This window comes from Lolium perenne, chromosome 2, assembly GCF_019359855.2.
Source record: "Lolium perenne isolate Kyuss_39 chromosome 2, Kyuss_2.0, whole genome shotgun sequence".
Lineage (NCBI taxonomy): Eukaryota > Viridiplantae > Streptophyta > Magnoliopsida > Poales > Poaceae > Lolium > Lolium perenne.
The window spans coordinates 148,902,680-148,923,721 of record NC_067245.2 but is presented as its reverse complement, the minus strand read 5'-3'; the positions used below and the strand labels follow the sequence as shown (position 1 = coordinate 148,923,721).

The 21,042-nt window shown below is 44.0% G+C and overlaps 1 protein-coding gene across 1 annotated transcript; it reads right to left on the bottom strand.

The window, feature by feature from the left end:
- Positions 1–18,676: 18,676 nt before the first annotated feature.
- LOC127322105 (AAA-ATPase At3g28610-like) lies at positions 18,677–20,514 on the bottom strand. The gene is made up of 2 exons (XM_051351064.1): positions 19,916–20,514; positions 18,677–19,822 (listed from the first exon to the last, which is right to left on the bottom strand). The coding sequence occupies exons 1-2, from the start codon at positions 20,512–20,514 to the stop codon at positions 18,880–18,882; spliced, it is 1,542 nt and encodes a 513-aa protein (XP_051207024.1). The 3' UTR covers positions 18,677–18,879.
- Positions 20,515–21,042: the final 528 nt, after the last annotated feature.

Sequence of the window (21,042 nt, the reverse complement as noted above, 5' to 3'; positions counted from 1 at the left end):
GAAATCCATCAAGCATTGTAAAACAGGCAATGTGAAATAAAAGGCAGAATCTGTCAGAACAGAACAGTCCGTAAAGACTAATTTTTAAGAGGCACCAGACTTGCTCAGATGAAAATGCTCAAATTGAATGAAAGTTGCGTACATATCTGAGGATCACTCACGTAAATTGGCAGAATTTTCTGAGTTACCTACAAAGAATTCAACCCAAATTCGTGACAGCAAGAAATCTGTTTCTGCGCAGTAATCCAAATCTAGTATGAACCTTACTATCAAAGACTTTACTTGGCACAACAATGCAACGAAATTAAGATAAGGAGAGGTTGCTACAGTAGTAACAACTTCCAAGACTCAAATATAAAACAAAAGTGCTGTATTAAAATCATGGGTTGTCTCCCATAAGCGCTTTTCTTTAACGCCTTTCAGCTAGGCGCAGAAAGTGTGTATCAAGTATTATCAAGAGATGATGCATCAACATCATAATTTGTTCTAATGATAGAATCAAAAGGTAACTTCATTCTATTTCTAGGGAAGTGTTCCATAGCTTTCTTGAGAGGAAATTGATATTCAATATTACCTTCCTTCATATCAATAATAGCACCAACAGTTCGAAGAAAAGGTCTTCCCAATATAATGGGACAAGATGCATTGCATTCAATATCCAAGACAACAAAATCAACGGGGACAAGGTTATTGTTAACCGTAATGCGAACATTATCAACCCTCCCCAAAGGTTTCTTTGTAGAATTATCAGCAAGATTAACATCCAAATAACAATTTTTCAATGGTGGCAAGTCAAGCATATTATAGATTTTCCTAGGCATAACGGAAATACTTGCACCAAGATCACATAAAGCATTACAATCAAAGTCATTGACCTTCATATTAATGATGGGCTCCCAACCATCCTCTAGCTTCCTAGGAATAGAAGTTTCAAGTTTTAGTTTCTCTTCTCTAGCTTTTATGAGAGCATTTGTAATATGTTTCGTAAAGGCCAAATTTATAGCACTAGCATTAGGACTTTTAGCAAGTTTTTGCAAGAACTTTATAACTTCAGAGATGTGACAATAATAAAAATCTAAACCATTATGATCTAAAGCAATGGGATCATTATCCCCAACATTAGAAAAAATTTCAGCAGTTTTATCACAGGCAGTTTCAGCAGTTTTAGCAGTTTCAGGCAGTTTTTCACGCTTTGCATTAGAAGTAGAAACATTGCCAACACCAATTCTTTTACCATTAATAGTAGGAGGTGCAGCAACATGTGAAGCATTAGCATTGCTAGTGGTGGTAATAGTCCAAACTTTAACTACATTATCTTTAGCATCTTCTTCTTTCTCCCACCTAGCAAGCAATTCGGCCATCAATCTTATATTCTCATTAATTCGAACTTGGATGGCGTTTGCTGTAGCAAATGACTTAATATCTTTATTTTCATTAGGCATAACTTTCGATTTCAAAAGATCAACATCAGCAGCAAGACTATCAACTTTAGAAGCAAGCATATCAATTTTCCCAAGCTTTTCTTCAACAGATTTGTTAAAAGCAGTTTGTGTACTAATAAATTCTTTAAGCATGGCTTCAAGACCAGGGGGTGTATTCCTATTATTGTTGTAAGAATTCCCATAAGAATTACCATAACCGTTACCATTATTATAAGGATATGGCCTATAGTTGTTACTAGAATTGTTCCGATAAGCATTGTTGTTGAAATTATTATTTTTAATGAAGTTCACATCAACATGTTCTTCTTGGGCAACCAATGAAGCTAAATGAACATTATTAGGATCAACATTTGTCCTACCATTCACAAGCATAGACATAATAGCATCAATCTTATCACTCAAGGAGGAGGTTTCTTCGACAGAATTTACCTTCTTACCTTGTTGAGCTCTTTCCGTGTGCCATTCAGAGTAATTAATCATCATATTATCAAGAAGCTTTGTTGCGTCGCCTAGAGTGATGGACATAAAAGTACCTCCAACAGCTGAATCCAATAGGTTCCGCAAAGAAAAATTCAGTCCTGCATAAAAGGTTTGGATGATCATCCAAGTAGTCAGTCCATGGGTTGGGCAATTTTTAACCAAAGATTTCATTCTTTCCCATGCTTGGGCAACATGCTCATTATCCAATTGTTTAAAATTCATTATGCTACTTCTCAAAGATATAATTTTAGCAGGAGGATAATATCTACCAATGAAAGCATCCTTACATTTATTCCATGAATCAATACTATTCTTAGGCAAAGATAGCAACCAGTCTTTAGCTCTTCATCTTAATGAGAAAGGAAACAATTTTAATTTTATAATGTCACCATCTACATCCTTATACTTTTGCATTTCACAAAGTTCAACAAAATTATTAAGATGGGCAGCAGCATCATCAGAACTAACACCAGAAAATTGCTCTCTCATAACAAGATTTAGTAAAGCAGGTTTAATTTCAAAGAATTCTGCTGCAGTAGCAGGTGGAGCAATAGGTGTGCATAAGAAATCATTATTATTTGTGGTTGTGAAGTGACACAACTTAGTATTTTCAGGAGTACCCATTTTAGCAACAGTAAATAAAGCAAACTAGATAAAGTAAATGCAAGTAACTAATTTTTTTTGTGTTTTTAATATGGAGATTGCAAACAAGACAGTAAATAAACTAAAGCTAGCAACTAACTTTTTTTGTGTTTTGATATAATGCAGCAAACAAAGTAGTAAATAAAATAAAGCAAGACAAAAAAAAGTAAAGAGATTGGAAGTGGAGACTCCCCTTGCAGCGTGTCTTGATCTCCCCGGCAACGGCGCCAGAAAACTGTCTTGATGACGCGTAAAGCACACGCCCGTTGGGAACCCCAAGAGGAAGGTGTGATGCGTACAGCGGAAAGCTTTTCCCTCAGTAAGAAACCAAGGTTATCGAACCAGTAGGAGTCAAGAAGCACGTTGAAGGTTGATGGCGGCGAAGTGTAGTGCGGCGCAACACCAGGGATTCCGGCGCCAATGTGGAACCAGCGCAACACAACCAAAATACTTTGCCCCAACTTAACAATGAGGTTGTCAATCTCACCGGCTTGCAGTAACAAAGGATTAGATGTATAGTGTGGATGATGATGTTTGCAGAAAACAGTAGAACAAGTATTGCAGTAGATTGTATTCGATGTAAAAGAATGGACCGGGGTCCACAGTTCACTAGTGGTGTCTCTCCCATAAGAAATAGCATGTTGGGTGAACAAATTACAGTTGGGCAATTGACAAATAAAGATGGCATGACAATGCACATACATGTTATGATGAGTAGTGTGAGATTTAATTGGGCATTACGACAAAGTACATAGACCGCTATTCAGCATGCATCTATGCCTAAAAAGTCCACCTTTAGGTTATCATCCGAACCCCCTCCAATATTAAGTTGCAAACAACAGACAATTGCATTAAGTATGGTGTGTAATGTAATCAACAAATATATCCTTAGACATAGCATTGATGTTTTATCCCTAGTGGCAACAGCACATCCACAACCTTAGAACTTTCTATCACTGTCCCAGATTTAATGGAGGCATGAACCCACTATCGAGCATAAATACTCCCTCTTGGAGTTACAAGTAACGACTTGGCTAGAGCCTCTACTAATAACGGAGAGCATGCAAGATCATAAACAACACATAGATGATAGATTGATAATCAACATAACATAGCTTCATTATTCATCGGATCCCAACAAACGCAACATGTAGCATTACAAATAGATGATCTTGATCATGTTAGGCAGCTCACAAGATCCAACAATGATAGCACAATTAGGAGAAGACGTCCATCTAGCTACAGCTATGGACCCATAGTCCAGGGGTGAACTACTCACACATCACTCCGGAGGCGACCATGGCGGTGAAGAGTCCTCCGGGAGATGATTCCCCTCTCCGGCAGGGTGCCGGAGGCGATCTCCTGAATCCCCCGAGATGGGATTGGCGGTGGTGGCGTCTCTGGAAGGTTTTCCGTATCGTGGCTCTCGGTACTGGAGTTATTATCGACGAAGGCTTAAGTAGGCGGAAGGGTAGGTCAGGGGGCGCCACGAGGGCCCCACACGCCAGGGCCGCGCGGCCAGCACCTGGGCCGCGCCGCCCTGTTGTGTGGGCGCCTCGTCGCCCCACTTCGTATCTCCTCCGGACTTCTGGAAGCTTCGTGGAAAAATAAGATCCTGGGCGTTGATTTCGTCCAATTCCGAGAATATTTCCTTACTAGGATTTCTGAAACCAAAAACAGCAGAAAACAGCAACTGGCTCTTCGGCATCTCGTTAATAGGTTAGTGCCGGAAAATGCATAAATATGACATAAAGTATGTATAAAACATGTAGGTATTGTCATAAAACAAGCATGGAACATAAGAAATTATCGATACGTTGGAGACGTATCAATACGCGCGGGGTTTTTTTTGTTTTTTTTTGAGAGATAGAGAGAGAGCCGCCCCCGCCACCGCCCTTTCGCCACCACTGCCCCCCTTTCGCCACCGCCACCGCCACCGCCCTTTTACCACCGCCACCACGCCCATTTCGCCACCGCGAGGATTAATTAGTTTTTACTACATGTTTTCAGGAGTGACACATATGGCGGACGATAGAGCCGACCCGATTAGGGATAACTATAATGCGGAAGCCGAGGCACATCTTTTCAGCATCATAAACGGCGACATTCTTTATGTGCCGCCGCCCCAAGAAGATGAAGAAGACGATATCTCTTCTTATCTGAACCTTGGTGATGAAGATGAAGGTCGTCAGCGAGGTGGTGACGAAGGAACGGGTACTGTTGATGGAGGTGAACCGTCGACAAACACCTCCGGCGATGTTGACAATCAATTAGCAATCACCACCTCCGGCGAGGTATATATATACATTGAGCCTCTGGTGATACAATTTTACCGATTTCAATAAATATGTTTATTAACTCGACTCTGTTTCTTATTTTAGCCCTCGGCCAGCGGATCATCGAAAAAATCGGTGAAGACAAAGCGTGGCAAAACCAAGACGCTGAAACAAGGAGTGATATATACCATTGATGTTATCAGTCCAAAAGGCAAGCCGCTGGAGCCCGAAGAGGTGTACACCAAGTTCATACCCCAATGCGGAGTCGTTGTTAGAGACAGCGTCCCGATCACCGTCCAGGAATGGCATGAGCCAGTGAAGGCACGTGTTGGTTCCAGTTTTGTCAGCAAGAGAAAGAAAAAGGAATGCTGGAGAACGCTTATGGAGCATTTCGTTCTACCTCCGGATTACCGCAAATGAGATGAATTCGGTAACGACGATCCGGAGGGACGTAAGAGGAGGAGGCTGGTCAAAGAGTTCGCTCTTCAGAAGATGGCCACAGCATTCCGCACATACAAGAAAAATTTAGCGGCTCAATATGTCGAGAAGGGGAAGACTCCGGATTTCACCGGACAGTATGAGAAGATTAAAGATGATTGGCCCGAATTTGTGAGGCAAAAGAAATCCGAGGAGTTCAAGGCCATATCGGATAAAAATAAGGCAAATGCGGCTAAGAAGCAGTACAATCATATTATGGGGCCAGGAGGATACCGCCTGATACGTCTCCGACGTATCGATAATTTCTTATGTTCCATGCCACATTATTGATCATATCTACATGTTTTATGCATACTTTACATCATATTTATGCATTTTCTGGAACTAACCTATTAACAAGATGCCGAAGAGCCAGTTGCTGTTTTCTACTGTTTTTGGTTTCAGAAATCCTAGTAAGGAAATATTCTCGGAATTGGACGAAATCAACGCCCAGGGGCCTATTTTCACACAAATCTTCCAGAAGACCGAAGAGTCAACGAAGTGGGGCCACGAGGTGGCCAGGAGGTAGGGCGGCGCGGCCCAAGCCCTAGCCGTGCCGGCCTGTCTCCTGGGCCCCTCGCGACGCCCCTTGACCTGCCCTTCCGCCTACAAATAGCCTTCGTCGCGAAACCCCCAGTACCGAGAGCCACGATACGGAAAACCTTCCAGAGACGCCGCCGCCGCCAATCCCATCTCGGGGGATTCAGGAGATCGCCTCCGGCACCCTGCCGGAGAGGGGATTCATCTCCCGGAGGACTCTACACCGCCATGGTCGCCTCCGGAGTGATGAGTGAGTAGTTCACCCCTGGACTATGGGTCCATAGCAGTAGCTAGATGGTTGTCTTCTCCTCATTATGCTTCATTGTCGGATCTTGTGAGCTGCCTAACATGATCAAGATCATCTATCTGTAATGCTATATGTTGTGTTTGTTGGGATCCGATGAATAGAGAATACTATGTTATGTTGATTATCAATTTATATCTATGTGTTGTTTATGATCTTGCATGCTCTCCGTTATTAGTAGAGGCTCTGGCCAAGTTTTTGCTAGTAACTCCAAGAGGGAGTATTTATGCTCGATAGTGGGTTCATGTCTCCGTGAATCTGGGGGAGTGACAGAAACCTCTAAGGTTATGGATGTGCTGTTGCCACTAGGGATAAAACATTGATGCTATGTCCGAGGATGTAGTTATTGATTACAATACGCGCAATACGTAATGCAATTGTCTGTTGTTAGCAACTTAATACTGGAAGGGGTTCGGATGATAACCTGAAGGTGGACTTTTTAGGCATAGATGCATGCTGGATAGCGGTCTATGTACTTTGTCGTAATGCCCAATTAAATCTCACAATACTCATCATAATATGTATGTGCATGGTCATGCCCTCTTTATTTGTCAATTGCCCAACTGTAATTTGTTCACCCAACATGCTATTTATCTTATGGGAGAGACACCTCTAGTGAACTGTGGACCCCGGTCCTATTCTTTACATCTGAAATACAATCTCCATCGCAATCGTTTCTACTGTTCTCTGCAAACAATCATCATCCACACTATACATCTAATCCTTTGTTACAGCAAGCCGGTGAGATTGACAACCTCACTGTTTCGTTGGGGCAAAGTACTTGGTTTGTGTTGTGCAGGTTCCACGTTGGCGCCGGAATCCCTGGTGTTGCGCCGCACTACATCTCGCCGCCATCAACCTTCAACGTGCTTCTTGGCTCCTACTGGTTCGATTAAACCTTGTTTTCATACTGAGGGAAAACTTGCCGCTGTACGCATCACACCTTCCTCTTGGGGTTCCCAATGGACGCGTGCTGTACGCGTATCAAGCTCTTTTTCTGGCACCGTTGCCGGGGAACTGAAGAAAAGCTACACCACAGAGATCTCTAACTCCCACGTCAACTTTGCGCCAGCAGCTCTTTTTCTGGCGCCGTTGCCGGGGAGATCAAGATACGCTGCAAGGGGAGTCTCCACATCCCAATCTCTTTACTTTGTTTTTGTCTTGCTTTATTTTATTTACTACTTTGTTTGCTGCACTAAATCAAAATACAAAAAAATTAGTTGCTAGTTTTACTTTATTTACTGTCTTGCACTCTATATCAAAAACACAAAAAATTAGTTACTTGCATTTATTTTATCTAGTTTGCTTTATTTACTGTTGCTAAAATGGGTACTCCTGAAAATACTAAGTTGTGTGACTTCACAACCACAAATAATAATGATTTCTTATGCACACCTATTGCTCCACCTGCTACTACTGCAGAATTCTTTGAAATTAAACCTGCTTTACTAAATCTTGTTATGCGAGAGCAATTTTCTGGTGTTAGTTCTGATGATGCTGCTGCCCATCTTAATAATTTTGTTGAACTTTGTGAAATGAAAAAGTATAAAGATGTAGATGGTGACATTATAAAATTAAAATTGTTCCCTTTCTCATTAAGAGGAAGAGCTAAAGATTGGTTGCTATCTCTGCCTAAGAATAGTATTGATTCATGGACTAAATGCAAGGATGCTTTTATTGGTAGATATTATCCCCCTGCTAAAATTATATCCTTGAGGAGTAGCATAATGAATTTTAAACAATTGGATACTGAGCATGTTGCACAAGCATGGGAAAGAATGAAATCTTTGGTTAAAAATTGCCCAACCCATGGACTGACTACTTGGATGATCATCCAAACCTTTTATGCAGGACTGAATTTTTCTTCGTGGAACCTATTGGATTCAGCTGCTGGAGGTACCTTTATGTCCATCACTCTTGGTGAAGCAACAAAGCTTCTTGATAATATGATGATTAATTACTCTGAATGGCACACGGAAAGAGCTCCACAAGGTAAGAAGGTAAATTCTGTCGAAGAAACCTCTTCCTTGAGTGATAAGATTGATGCTATTATGTCTATGCTTGTGAATGATAGGACTAATATTGATCCTAATAATGTTCCATTAGCTTCATTGGTTGCTCAAGAAGAACATGTTGATGTCAACTACATTAAAAATAATAATTTCAACAACAATGCTTACCGGAACAATTCTAGTAACAACTATAGGCCATATCCTTATAATAATGGCAACGGCTATAGTAATTCTTATGGGAATTCTTACAACAATAATAGGAACACACCCCCTGGACTTGAAGCCATGCTTAAAGAATTTATTAGTACACAAACTGCTTTTAACAAATCTGTTGAAGAAAAGCTTGGGAAAATTGATATACTTGCTTCTAAAGTCGATAGTCTTGCTGCTGATGTTGATCTTTTGAAATCGAAAGTGATGCCTCATGAAAATCATAATAATAAGATTGTTACTACAGCAAATGCCATCCAAGTTAGAATAAATTAGAATATAAGATTGATGGCCGAATTGCGTGCTAGGTGGGAAAGAGAAGAAAATGAAAAAGAAGATAATATAGCTAAAGTTTGGACTATTACCACCACTAGTAATGCTAATGCTACACATGTTGCTGCACCTCCTACTATTAATAATAAAAGAATTGGTGTTAGCAATGTTTCCACTTCAAATGCAAAGCGCGAAAAACTGCCTGAAACTGCTAAAACTGCTGAAACTGCTTGTGATAAAACTGCTGAAATTTTTTCCAACATTGGGGATGATGATCCCATCGCTTTAGATTATAATGGTTTGAATTTTGATGATTGCCACATCTCTGAAGTTATAAAGTTCTTACAAAAACTTGCTAAGAGTCCTAATGCTAGTGCTATAAATTTGGCTTTCACAAAACATATTGCAAATGCTCTCATAAAAGCTAGAGAAGAGAAACTAGAACGCGAAACTTCTATTCCTAGGAAGCTAGAGGATGGTTGGGAGCCCATCATTAAGATGAAGGTCAATGACTTTGATTGTAATGCTTTATGTGATCTTGGTGCAAGTATTTCTGTTATGCCTAAGAAAATTTATAATATGCTTAACTTGCCACCATTGAAAAATTGTTATTTGGATGTTAATCTTGCTGATCATTCTACAAAGAAACCTTTGGGGAGAGTTGATAATGTTCGCATTACCGTTAACAATAACCTTGTCCCCGTTGATTTTGTTGTCTTGGATATTGAATGCAATGCATCTTGTCCCATTATATTGGGAAGACATTTTCTTCGAACTGTTGGTGCTATCATTGATATGAAGGAAGGTAATATTAAATATAAATTTACTCTCAAGAAAGGTATGGAACACTTCCCTAGAAAGAGAATGAAGTTACCTTTTGATTCTATTATTAGAACAAATTATGATGTTGACACTTCGTCTCTTGATAATACTTGATACACACTTTCTGCGCCTAGCTGAAAGGCGTTAAAGAAAAGCGCTTATGGGAGACAACCCATGTTTTTACTACAGTATTTTGTTTTATATTCATGTCTTGGAAGTTGTTTACTACTGTAGCAACCTCTCCTTATCTTAGTTTTGTGCATTGTTGTGCCAAGTAAAGTCGTTGATAGTAAGGTTCATACTAGATTTGGATTACTGCGCAGAAACAGTTTTCTTTGCTGTCACGAATCTGGGAAAAATTCTCTGTAGGTAACTCAGAAAATTATGCCAATTTACGTGAGTGATCCTCAGATATGTACGCAACTTTCATTCAATTTGAGCATTTTCATTTGAGCAAGTCTGGTGCCTCAATAAAATTCGTCATTACGAACTGTTCTGTTTTGACAGATTCTGCCTTTTATTTCGCATTGCCTGTTTTGATATGCTCGATGGATATTTCGATTCCATTGACTTTTAGTAGCATTGTGCAATGTCCAGAAGTGTTAAGAATGATTATGTCACCTCTGAACATGTATATTTTGATTGTGCACTAACCCTCTAATGAGTTGTTTTGAGTTTGGTGTGGAGGAAGTTTTCAAGGATCAAGAGAGGGAGATGATACAACATGATCAAGGAGAGTGAAAGCTCTAAGCTTGGGGATGCCCCGGTGGTTCACCCCTGCATATATCAAGAAGACTCAAGCGTCTAAGCTTGGGGATGCCCAAGGCATCCCCTTCTTCATCGACAACATTATCAGGTTCCTCCCCTGAAACTATATTTTTATTCCATCACATCTTATGTGCTTTGCTTGGAGCGTCGGTTTGTTTTTGTTTTTGTTTTGTTTGAATAAAATGGATCCTAGCATTCTTTGTGTGGGAGAGAGACACGCTCCGCTGTTGCATATGGACAAGTATGTCCTTAGGCTGTACTCATAGTATTCATGGCGAAGTTTCTTCTTCGTTAATTTGTTATATGGTTGGAATTGGAAAATGATACATGTAGTAATTGCTAAAATGTCTTGAATAATGTGATACTTGGCAATTGTTGTGCTCATGTTTAAGCTCTTGCGTCATATACTTTGCACCTATTAATGAAGAAATACATAGAGCATGCTAAAATTTGGTTTGCATATTTGGTCTCTCTAAAGTCTAGATAATTTCTAGTATTGAGTTTGAACAACAAGGAAGACGGTGTAGAGTCTTATAATGTTTACAATATGTCTTTTATGTGAGTTTTGCTGCACCGCTTCATCCTTGTGTTTGTTTCAAATAACCTTGCTAGCCTAAACCTTGTATCGAGAGGGAATACTTCTCATGCATCCAAATACTTGAGCCAACCACTATGCCATCTGTGTCCACCATACCTACCTACTACATGGTATTTCTCCGCCATTCCAAAGTAAATTGCTTGAGTGCTACCTTTAAACAATTCAAAATTTATTACCTCTGATTTGTGTCAATGTTTTATAGCTCATGAGGAAGTATGTGGTGTTTATCTTTCAATCTTGTTGGGCAACTTTCACCAATGGACTAGTGGCTTCATCCGCTTATCCAATAATTTTGCAAAAAGAGCTGGCAATGGGATTCCCAGTCCCAAATTAATTAATAAAAATAGACACTCCTCCATGGTATGTGATTGTTGGACGGCACCCGAAGGATTCGGTTAGCCATGGCTTGAGAAAGCAAAGGTTGGGAGGAGTGTCATCATAATAAAACTAAAATAAAAAGGCACTCCTTCATGGTATGAGATTGTTGGCAGGCACCCGAAGGATTCGGTTAGCCATGGTTTGTGAAAGAAAGGTTGGAAGGAGTGCCACACAAAAAAAAAATGGGAGCCGCTCTTTGAAAGTTTGTCTGGCAAGGGGGTTAGAGTACCCACTACCATTCGTTGACAACAACAAACACCTCTCAAAAATTTACTTTTATGCTCTCCATATGTTTTCAAAATCAAAGCTCTAGCACAAATATAGCAATCGATGCTTTCCTCTTTGAAGGACCATTCTTTTACTTTTATTGTTGAGTCAGTTCACCTATCTCTCTCCACCTCAAGAAGCAAACACTTGTGTGAACTGTGCATTGATTCCTACATACTTGCATATTGCACTTGTTATATTACTCTATGTTGACAATATCCATGAGATATACATGTTATAAGTTGAAAGCAACCGCTGAAACTTCATCTTCCTTTGTGTTGCTTCAATACCTTTACTTTGAATTATTGCTTTATGAGTTAACTCTTATGCAAGACTTATTGATGCTTGTCTTGAAGTACTATTCATGAAAAGTCTTTGCTATATGATTCAGTTGTTTACTCATGTCATTTACATTGTTTTGATCGCTGCATTCATTACATATGCTTACAATAGTATGATCAAGGTTATGATGGCATGTCACTCCAGAAATTATCTTTTTTATCGTTTACCTGCTCGGGACGAGCAGAAACTAAGCTTGGGGATGCTGATACGTCTCCGACGTATCGATAATTTCTTATGTTCCATGCCACATTATTGATGATATCTACATGTTTTATGCATACTTTACATCATATTTATGCATTTTCTGGAACTAACCTATTAACAAGATGCCGAAGAGCCAGTTGTTGTTTTCTACTGTTTTTGGTTTCAGAAATCCTAGTAAGAAAATATTCTCGGAATTGGACGAAATCAACGCCCAGGGGCCTATTTTCACACGAAGCTTCCAGAAGACCGAAGAGTCAACGAAGTGGGGCCACGAGGTGGCCAGGAGGTAGGGCGGTGCGGCCCAAGCCCTGGCCGCGCCGGCCTGTCTCCTGGGCCCCTCGCGACGCCCCTTGACCTGCCCTTCCGCCTACAAATAGCCTTCATCGCGAAACCCCCAGTACCGAGAGCCACGATACGGAAAACCTTCCAGAGACGCCGCCACCGCCAATCCCATCTCGGGGGATTCAGGAGATCGCCTCCGGCACCCTGCCGGAGAGGGGATTCATCTCCCGGAGGACTCTACACCGCCATGGTCGCCTCCGGAGTGATGAGTGAGTAGTTCACCCCTGGACTATGGGTCCATGGCAATAGCTAGATGGTTGTCTTCTTCTCATTATGCTTCATTGTCGGATCTTGTGAGCTGCCTAACATGATCAAGATCATCTATCTGTAATGCTATATGTTGTGTTTGTTGGGATCCGATGAATAGAGAATACTATGTTATGTTGATTATCAATTTATATCTATGTGTTGTTTATGATCTTGCATGCTCTCCGTTATTAGTAGAGGCTCTGGCCAAGTTTTTGCTAGTAACTCCAAGAGGGAGTATTTATGCTCGATAGTGGGTTCATGTCTCCGTGAATCTGGGGGAGTGACAGAAACCTCTAAGGTTATGGATGTGCTGTTGCCACTAGGGATAAAACATTGATGCTATGTCCGAGGATGTAGTTATTGATTACAATACGTGCAATACGTAATGCAATTGTCTGTTGTTAGCAACTTAATACTGGAAGGGGTTCGGATGATAACCTGAAGGTGGACTTTTTAGGCATAGATGCATGCTGGATAGCGGTCTATGTACTTTGTCATAATGCCCAATTAAATCTCACAATACTCATCATAATATGTATGTGCATGGTCATGCCCTCTTTATTTGTCAATTGCACAACTGTAATTTGTTCACCCAACATGCTATTTATCTTATGGGAGAGACACCTCTAGTGAACTGTGGACCCCGGTCCTATTCTTTACATCTGAAATACAATCTACTGCAACTGTTCTACTGTTCTCTGCAAACAATCATCATCCACACTATACATCTAATCCTTTGTTACAGCAAGCCGGTGAGATTGACAACCTCACTATTTCGTTGGGGCAAAGTACTTGGTTTGTGTTGTGCAGGTTCCACGTTGGCGCCGGAATCCCTGGTGTTGCGCCGCACTACATCTCGCCGCCACCAACCTTCAACGTGCTTCTTGGCTCCTACTGGTTCGATTAAACCTTGGTTTCATACTGAGGGAAAACTTGCCGCTGTACGCATCAAACCTTCCTCTTGGCGTTCCCAACGGACACGTGCTGTACGCGTATCACCGCCTTTATGAGCCTAAGTGGCAGAAGATGGAGGATGACCTGAGGGCGCGAGGAATCCCTCTAGGTACGGAGGGATGGGACCCTAGGGCCAAAAGCTGGTGGTACGGGCATGGGGGAACGCTAGACCCGGTGACAGGGGAGTGTACCCACCGAGACACAAAGTTTAAACCCACCCAAGCCCTTATTGACGCAATGAGGGATGCTCAAGCGGGGAAGATCAAGTTCAACAGAGAGAATGACCAGCTGACAAGAGCCCTCGGGAATCCTGAACACGGAGGACGTGTACGAGGCAAAGGCGTCATTTCGTGGGAAGAAGGGTTTTCCCAGGAAGATGACCCCTACAGTTACAGAAGCCGTAAGAGAAAGGCGGATCGGCAAAAAGATGAGCTGGCGCGGTTGGCATCGGAATTCAGTGAGATGAGGAAAACCGTGGATGTACTAGTAAAAGAAAGAGATGCAGCTCGGACGCAGCATGAAGATCATCCACCGGATCTCGGAAGCCAGCAGCGGAGAAGCAGCGTGGCTTCCACGGAGGCCCCACCGGCTGGTGCACATGCACCGACGATCGAAATTACTGCACCGGAGCCTCCGGCGATCGAAATTACTGCACCGGAGCCTCCTCGCTACCCCGTGGACGATGTAAAGGAGATGAAAGAATGTCATCTGTATTATCCAATCGGGAACATGTCCATGAAGGTAGCCATCGGCAGTGCTTTACCATGTGAACCTGGAGCACTCCACCACAACAACCCCATTCAAGATGGCTATGCTCGTGTCACGGTGGAGGACATAGTACAAGGGTTTGAGGACCTGGAGATTGACATTGCTACACCTGAAGGGGAGAGAAGACTTGGAGATGTCAAGCGCCAGTTCATTCTATGGCAACAGAAGTTTATCAAGTTTCCAGGCGAGGCGCCAAGGCAACCAAGTCCACCCCCCTACGGTGGTGGTGGCGGTGGCGGTGGTGGTGGTGGTGGTGCTTCACCTACACCTCCTTCACGTCAGCCGACGCCGCCCCCCCAATTCACCTCCGGCGGGTAAGCAGCCGCCGCCCCCCAGTCCGCCCCGGGCGGGTAAGCAGACGCCGCCCCCCCCAATCCACCTCCGGCGAAGAAGCAAAAGCAGTGCTGGACTATTAAACCGGACCCTTATGTACCTAAGACCACAAAGGTAACGGAGCCATCACTGAAGCCTCTCCCCACGAGGCCTTGGGAACGTAGTGCCGAGGAAGTCGACGCGGCCGCGGCTGCTCACCATGAGAAATGGTGGGCGGAATGCAAGGCGAGAAGAGAGCCCGAGCCCAAGCCAGTATATTCTGACAAGGAAAAGAAGTGGGCTAAGTCATTTTTGAGCACACCGTCCCAAGCCACGAAGAATCTGCCTAACGACTATGCACGTGAACTTCGTAGGCAGGCACTCATGTTGAAGGAGAAGAAAGAGCTGGCGGAGAAGCAGGAGAAAAAAGCCTTGGAGGAGGCCGAGAAAGAATTAGCAAGTAAAAAAAGCGGGAAACGAGCAGTTGCCCAGCTCGGGGAACAAAGTAAACAATCAATCGCCCCGCTCATAGTGAAAGCCGTCGGTCCGGATGCTGAACTAATGGACCCCACAATCATATCAGCTGCGGCAGAACAGGGAATGACTGTAACGGGTGCCAGAGAACAAGCGGCCCTGATCGGTATGACTCTTCGTGAACTGTTAGGCCTTGATGAGGCGCCAGTGAAGGAGGTAGTAATTACATATGTGCAGAATGGGCTTCTCGTCGAGCCTGCGCAGGAAGAGGATCTACCTCCACAAATGACAAGTCTGCTGAAATGGTACAAGGGTTACATAAAAAATAAAAACGCCAAAGAATATATTTATGCGTAAGTTAGACATGAGCATCACTTCAAACATTACTATGTAACAATTCATCTGAGTGAATTGTTCTAGCTTTTCAATCTGCGCGAGCTCGACAAATCTATCATCAGTTGCTACGTTCTGTAAGTGATTTATTTCTACCCCATCTTGTTCATATTGCCTGCACTATATATATGTCCTAACTATATTGTTGTGTACGCTATTATATATGCAGAATGAAGATTAAGGAATGCGAAGTAAGGAACATCCATGATGTTGGGTTCATTGACCCACACATCGTTAATGGATATGTGTTAGAGCATGACCCCGCCGACGTGGAGGAAGACCTGTGGCGGTTTCTTAAAAAGCAGGAACTCAAAAGTGATATTCTATTTTCTTACCATTTTGGGTGAGTGTTTCTGTCTTGAGCACATTCTCTTTTGTTTACTCCATGCATGGTATGTGGCCGGCTAATCGATGAGTTATGCATGACTGTGCATGTATCGTGTCCGCAGGTTCCACTGGATTCTGCTAGTAATTAAATTTGACACCTCCACATGTCTCGTCCACGACTCTCTGAATCTGGAAGCAAAGCTTTGGGGCGACATGAGAAAAATGCTGCAGAAGTAATTATTTTCATTCATTTGCGCTCTATATCGATCGACCTATTTCGTTCATTTCCTAATATCAAGTAACTAATAACTCTCTTGTTCATTTAATTTTCTTTGCCTCGTACGGTTTGGAGACGGTTCACAAATGAAACGGTCGGTGAATTCAAAAAAGAGCTACAATTCATGCGGTCAGTGGCTGCGACTGGGGATATTCAGCCACCGGGGACCAATCTATGTGGATACTATGTTTGTGAGATGATCCGGAGATACACCTCTGAGCGGGTTCCGTGTGATAACAATGAGAAGAGGAATAACCTCCGGAAGATGCTTAGTCCAGAAGCTCGCTTCCGACCACTTCAAGAGGAACTAGCTGGATGGTTCACGAGGGAAGTCATCGATCCTAAAGGAGAACACTATGTAGAGGACGTAGAACTTCATATGCATTAAATTATGTATGAAAACTTGTTCAAAATTGTATATGGTCATCCGATGATATTGAATATATATTGTATATTCCTCTTGAATTCTTTTTGGTTTTAATTTCAAATTTGTTTGAAATTGTACATTCATATGCATGTATGTAGTACCGTAGAATATGTGAAACTCCTTCAAAACTAAAATAAAACACAAAAGAAATAAAACAATACAAATTAAAAAGAAACCAGGTTTAGGGAGGGGGGGCTAAAACCCTAAACCTGCGGCGGCCTTTAGTCGCGGTTGGCTAGAAGAACCGCGACTAAAGGTCCTCCGCCCTGACGACCGCCTGACGCCAACGTGGACGGGCCTTTAGTCGCGGTTCGTAAGCAACCGCGACTAGGGGGGAGGGGGGAGGCTTTAGTCGCGCTTATTTAATCCCGGTTCCGCAACCGGTATTAATGGAGGTTGCGAACCGCGACTAATAGACCTTTTTTCACCGGTGCACAACTCGAACTTGACCTGGGCGTGGAGTGAAAGCTCAACTTCTATTTTAAAGTTTGCTCTTACTCTTTCGGAGACTAAGTTGTGTCTGTATACACACAAACTTGCTCACTTGATGCCAATGCTTCTTGGTGCATGTGTGGTAGACTGGTAGCTCCCGTCTATACTCACAGCTTACAAGTATTATCTCACAAACTTCTGCAAAGATATGTTTGCATCTATATCTGAAGAAAGGATGGAGTAGATAAATGTGTTGTATGTAAATGATACACAATCGTTTATATATATTACTATCTCAACTCCTCTTTGTTGTTGTATTTTCTTAATTTTATACATGATTTTTAGAGTCACTTCTACTTCGTCTACGATTTATCTATTCAGCTACAATGTCCAAATTACTCTATTGGCTGCACATTTGTCTTTATTGACAGTAAATGAAATTTCTTAATTTTTTCCGTAGCAACGTGCAAGGAATTATCTAGTTTTGTTAGTTTTCGGGACGTGATCACACACACTCCTCTCTCTATGCGCGAGAAGAACCACACACACGCACAGAGAGGCAGAGATTTTTGCCACGCACTTAATGCATCTTGTCTAATCTTCTTTTTATTCAGAGTCGAGGAACGGCTCAAACGGAAAGCCCCATAAAATCGCCCTGATCCACTTTGCCAGCGCCATCCCACGTCCTTAATCATGGCGAGCCCAACACAATTGAACAGGGAAAGGAAAGCGACTGGATCGCAGCGTGGACTCAGCAGCTTCTGACCGCTACGGACAGGAACTATATAAACTGAATAAGGCGTTTGCTCCGGTACAACCTCCTCCTCCTAAACTCAGATAAACAAAAGGCAAAGATGGCTGATGCCCTTTCATAATTAAGTCGATGATATTTTTTAAAAAAATTAATTGGTACACGTAGCCCTGTATAAAGCCCGTATAGCCCAACCTCTTTTAACGGTATGCGGTCGGAGAGTTGACCGGCCAGTCCGGCAGCTCCAGGAACCAGGGCTACCTCCTCCTCCTCCGAGCGGCGGAAATTAGAAGCCATTACCGGGAGCTACCAGCTCGGCTTCCTCAGCTTGCAGACAACTTGCTAGAGGGGCTGGTATCGGGATCCCTCGCGGGGCTCACCAACCTGAGGAGTTGCACCTAGCTGGAACCTCATCAACGCAGGGACGGAGCTGCCTTCTAACGACGTGGGTCGTCAGCTGACCCCAATGGATTCAGGGATTCCCTGGCTATCTTAGTGCTAATCACTACTCATCTGACGAACATGACTTCATTAATTATTTTTTCTGCCTTCTCCCCTACATCAGCGGCTCCATGACTCCATCCCCAGTAGCCTCCGGCAATCGGCATGAGCAAGGATCGTGGTTGGCAACTTGTTGTCCCTCCCTGCTACCTCCTGCTCTGTTATTGTATAAGGAAGAGGAGGTCGAGCGGTAGCATCACTCGAGCACAGAGCATGAAGCAGTGGACGACATGTATTCTTAAGACTCCTATGACGGCGGTTGTGGGGCGAGAAGCCGGGGACGTTGGAGGCGGAGTCAGGCGGTGGAGATGCGGGCAGCAAGCTAGTGCACTTCAACGTGCTGCTGGCGTTCGTGGCGGATGACCTGTTGTGCGCGCGCGACGGCGAGAGACGTTGAAATACCAGGTTATGTATGGGCTTAGAAGGGCTCACGATGAATTAATTAATTAATTATCTAATTACCCGAAAGCCCAAACTGAGTTTAGGAGGGGGTTGTACCGGAGCAAGCCTCACTGAATAAACAGAGCTAAAGCTAGTGCTAGTACGGGAGTACATTATCTCTGGTGCAGCTAGAGCTAACAATTCGCATATTCTGCCCGCTTTGAAAAACAGAAACTATCTATCTAGCTGCAAAGTTTCAACACACCTCACGTAATACCTTGCTAAGAATATAGGAATCATCCTCTGAACTTTCACCGCCATCATCGTTAGTTGCTCCGTTGGCCGTGGCCTCGCTGCCAATTGGCGTAACAGCCGACTCTGCCTCGGTTTGATCCTTCTTCTTCGCGTTAAGCTCATCGATTAGACGCTCGAGGCAAGCATCCGCGTCACGATCTGTGCGGTTCGATGCCATAAGACACTCGGCAACATCCGCCGGCGTAATCTCCACCTCCTTCAGCAGCTCCTCGATGGTGTGGAACAGCTGGTGATCCTCCACTCCAAGGTAGTTCTTGGCCAGGGTCTTGAACGCACCAAACTCGCAGTAGGACATCTCGATGTGTATGTCCATCCGTCCGCGCCGGATCAGCGCCGGATCGAGGTTGTCGATGTAGTTGGTCGTGAACACAATGATCCGCTCGCCGCTGTGTGCCGACCACAGCCCATCGATAAAGTTGAGCAGGCCGGACAGCGTCAGTATGTTGGCATTGGCACTGCGGTAGCTTTGTTGGGCGCCCGCGTTGCCTTGAGCCTGCGGTAGCTTTGTGGCTAGGCGGCTGCCAGTCAAATCGAGGGAGCAGTCGATGTCCTCGATGACGATGATGGACTTCCCCGTAGTCTCAATGAAGAGCTTGCGGAGGTCGCTGTTGGTCTGCAGGGTGGTCAGCTCAATGTCATAGATGTCGTAGTTGAGGTAGTTGGCCATGGCAGCTATCATGGTCGATTTGCCGGTGCCTGGCGGGCCGTACAGAAGGTAGCCACGCTTCCACGCCTTGCCGATACGACGGTAGTAGTCCTTGTTGTTTCGGAAGTTGTCGAGATCATCCATGATCTTCTTCTTCTTGGCTGGGTCCATGGCGAGGGTGTCGAAGGTGGTTGGGTGATGGAAGTCGATGTACCTCCACACCTCTTCCCTGCTGGAACTGATATATGCGTGGACAAAGAAGCTATAATCAGTGATCGATCTCTTGCAGTTGCGGTGAAAGTAATTATTCGATCCACAGGTCGTTACTTACATGTAGCTGACGTCCTTATTGTTGGAGTAGAGCCTGCGGGGACGATTTCCGAACGTCACCTCTTGTCCGGTGCGGCGTACGTACGGCAGGTACTCTTCGACGACGAGCCTCCGGTGCCGCTCGTGGAACGTCAGGCGGCAGCACCTCCCCGGCGATCCCTGTACCGTTACTCCTTCCGCCACCGCCGACCACCACATGGTGACGCCCTTGAACTCGTCCGCCACCTCCTGCCCCTCGCGGAGGCTCAGCACCAAACCGTGGCCCTCGGCGGCGCCCTCGGCACGGAGCTCTCGCGCCTCCAACGAGCACACCGCGCTCAGGTACGCCAGCACCTCCGCGTAGGCGTCGCTCGACTTCACACTGGCCACCATGTAGGGGTTCGAGTTCTGCTCTGGCTTCGCGAGGATGTCGATGGTGACGAACGGGTCGAGGAACGGGAGGAGCTGCCGCATGGGTCGCCGGAGGTTCTGGTTAAAGTAGGTCTTGAGCACCGGTGCGCACGCCACGGCCACCGGTGTCAGGTAATACCACGTCGACGGACGTTGGAGGTGGTCCAGCACTCCGGCCATCAGCTTCTTGCTTTTGCTGGATCGACCCATCGAAGCGTCTCTAGAGAATAGATATCAATGCTGCGCCTAGTAGCGATCACAAGTCCGATTGCTTATATTGATTTTAGTGTTTTTTCTGGTACAAATCTGATCGCAGGACTTGTGCATATATATATGCACGAACAGCCGACGAAAACCACCTGAACCTAGTCGTATGCGACCGTGATCGAACCCAACTCAAACTCAGCTTGAAGCTAAATAAGCTAAGTAGTACTAGTACCTTGTACGGCATGCAAGAAGGCTTGAGACACAAATCCTAATCCTACTAGAAGATGGACTCAGCTTTTTAAAACATGAGGCACAAGTGCCCAGCTTTAAATTAATAAAGCCCAAACAGCCGAGGTTTGATACAAGGTGCAACCAGTTTACAACACAACGAACATCAAAAGCACTAGATAAACGAGAAAAACAGCTTGTCGATGTCGAAGCCTCTACGCGGAGCCACCACGGAAGACGCAGCACAGGCTCGAGGGATCCACCTACTACTTTGAGGGAAGTCATCGTCTACGTCGCAGGTTG

Bases quoted from the DNA above. Each gene is read 5' to 3' on its own strand.
- LOC127322105 (XM_051351064.1), bottom strand. From the start codon at position 20,514: ATGGGTCGATCCAGCAAAAGCAAGAAGCTGATGGCCGGAGTGCTGGAC. The intron at 19,823-19,915 runs GTAAGTAACGAC...CGCATATATCAG, and splicing joins AATAAGGACGTCAGCTACAT to TTCCAGCAGGGAAGAGGTGT.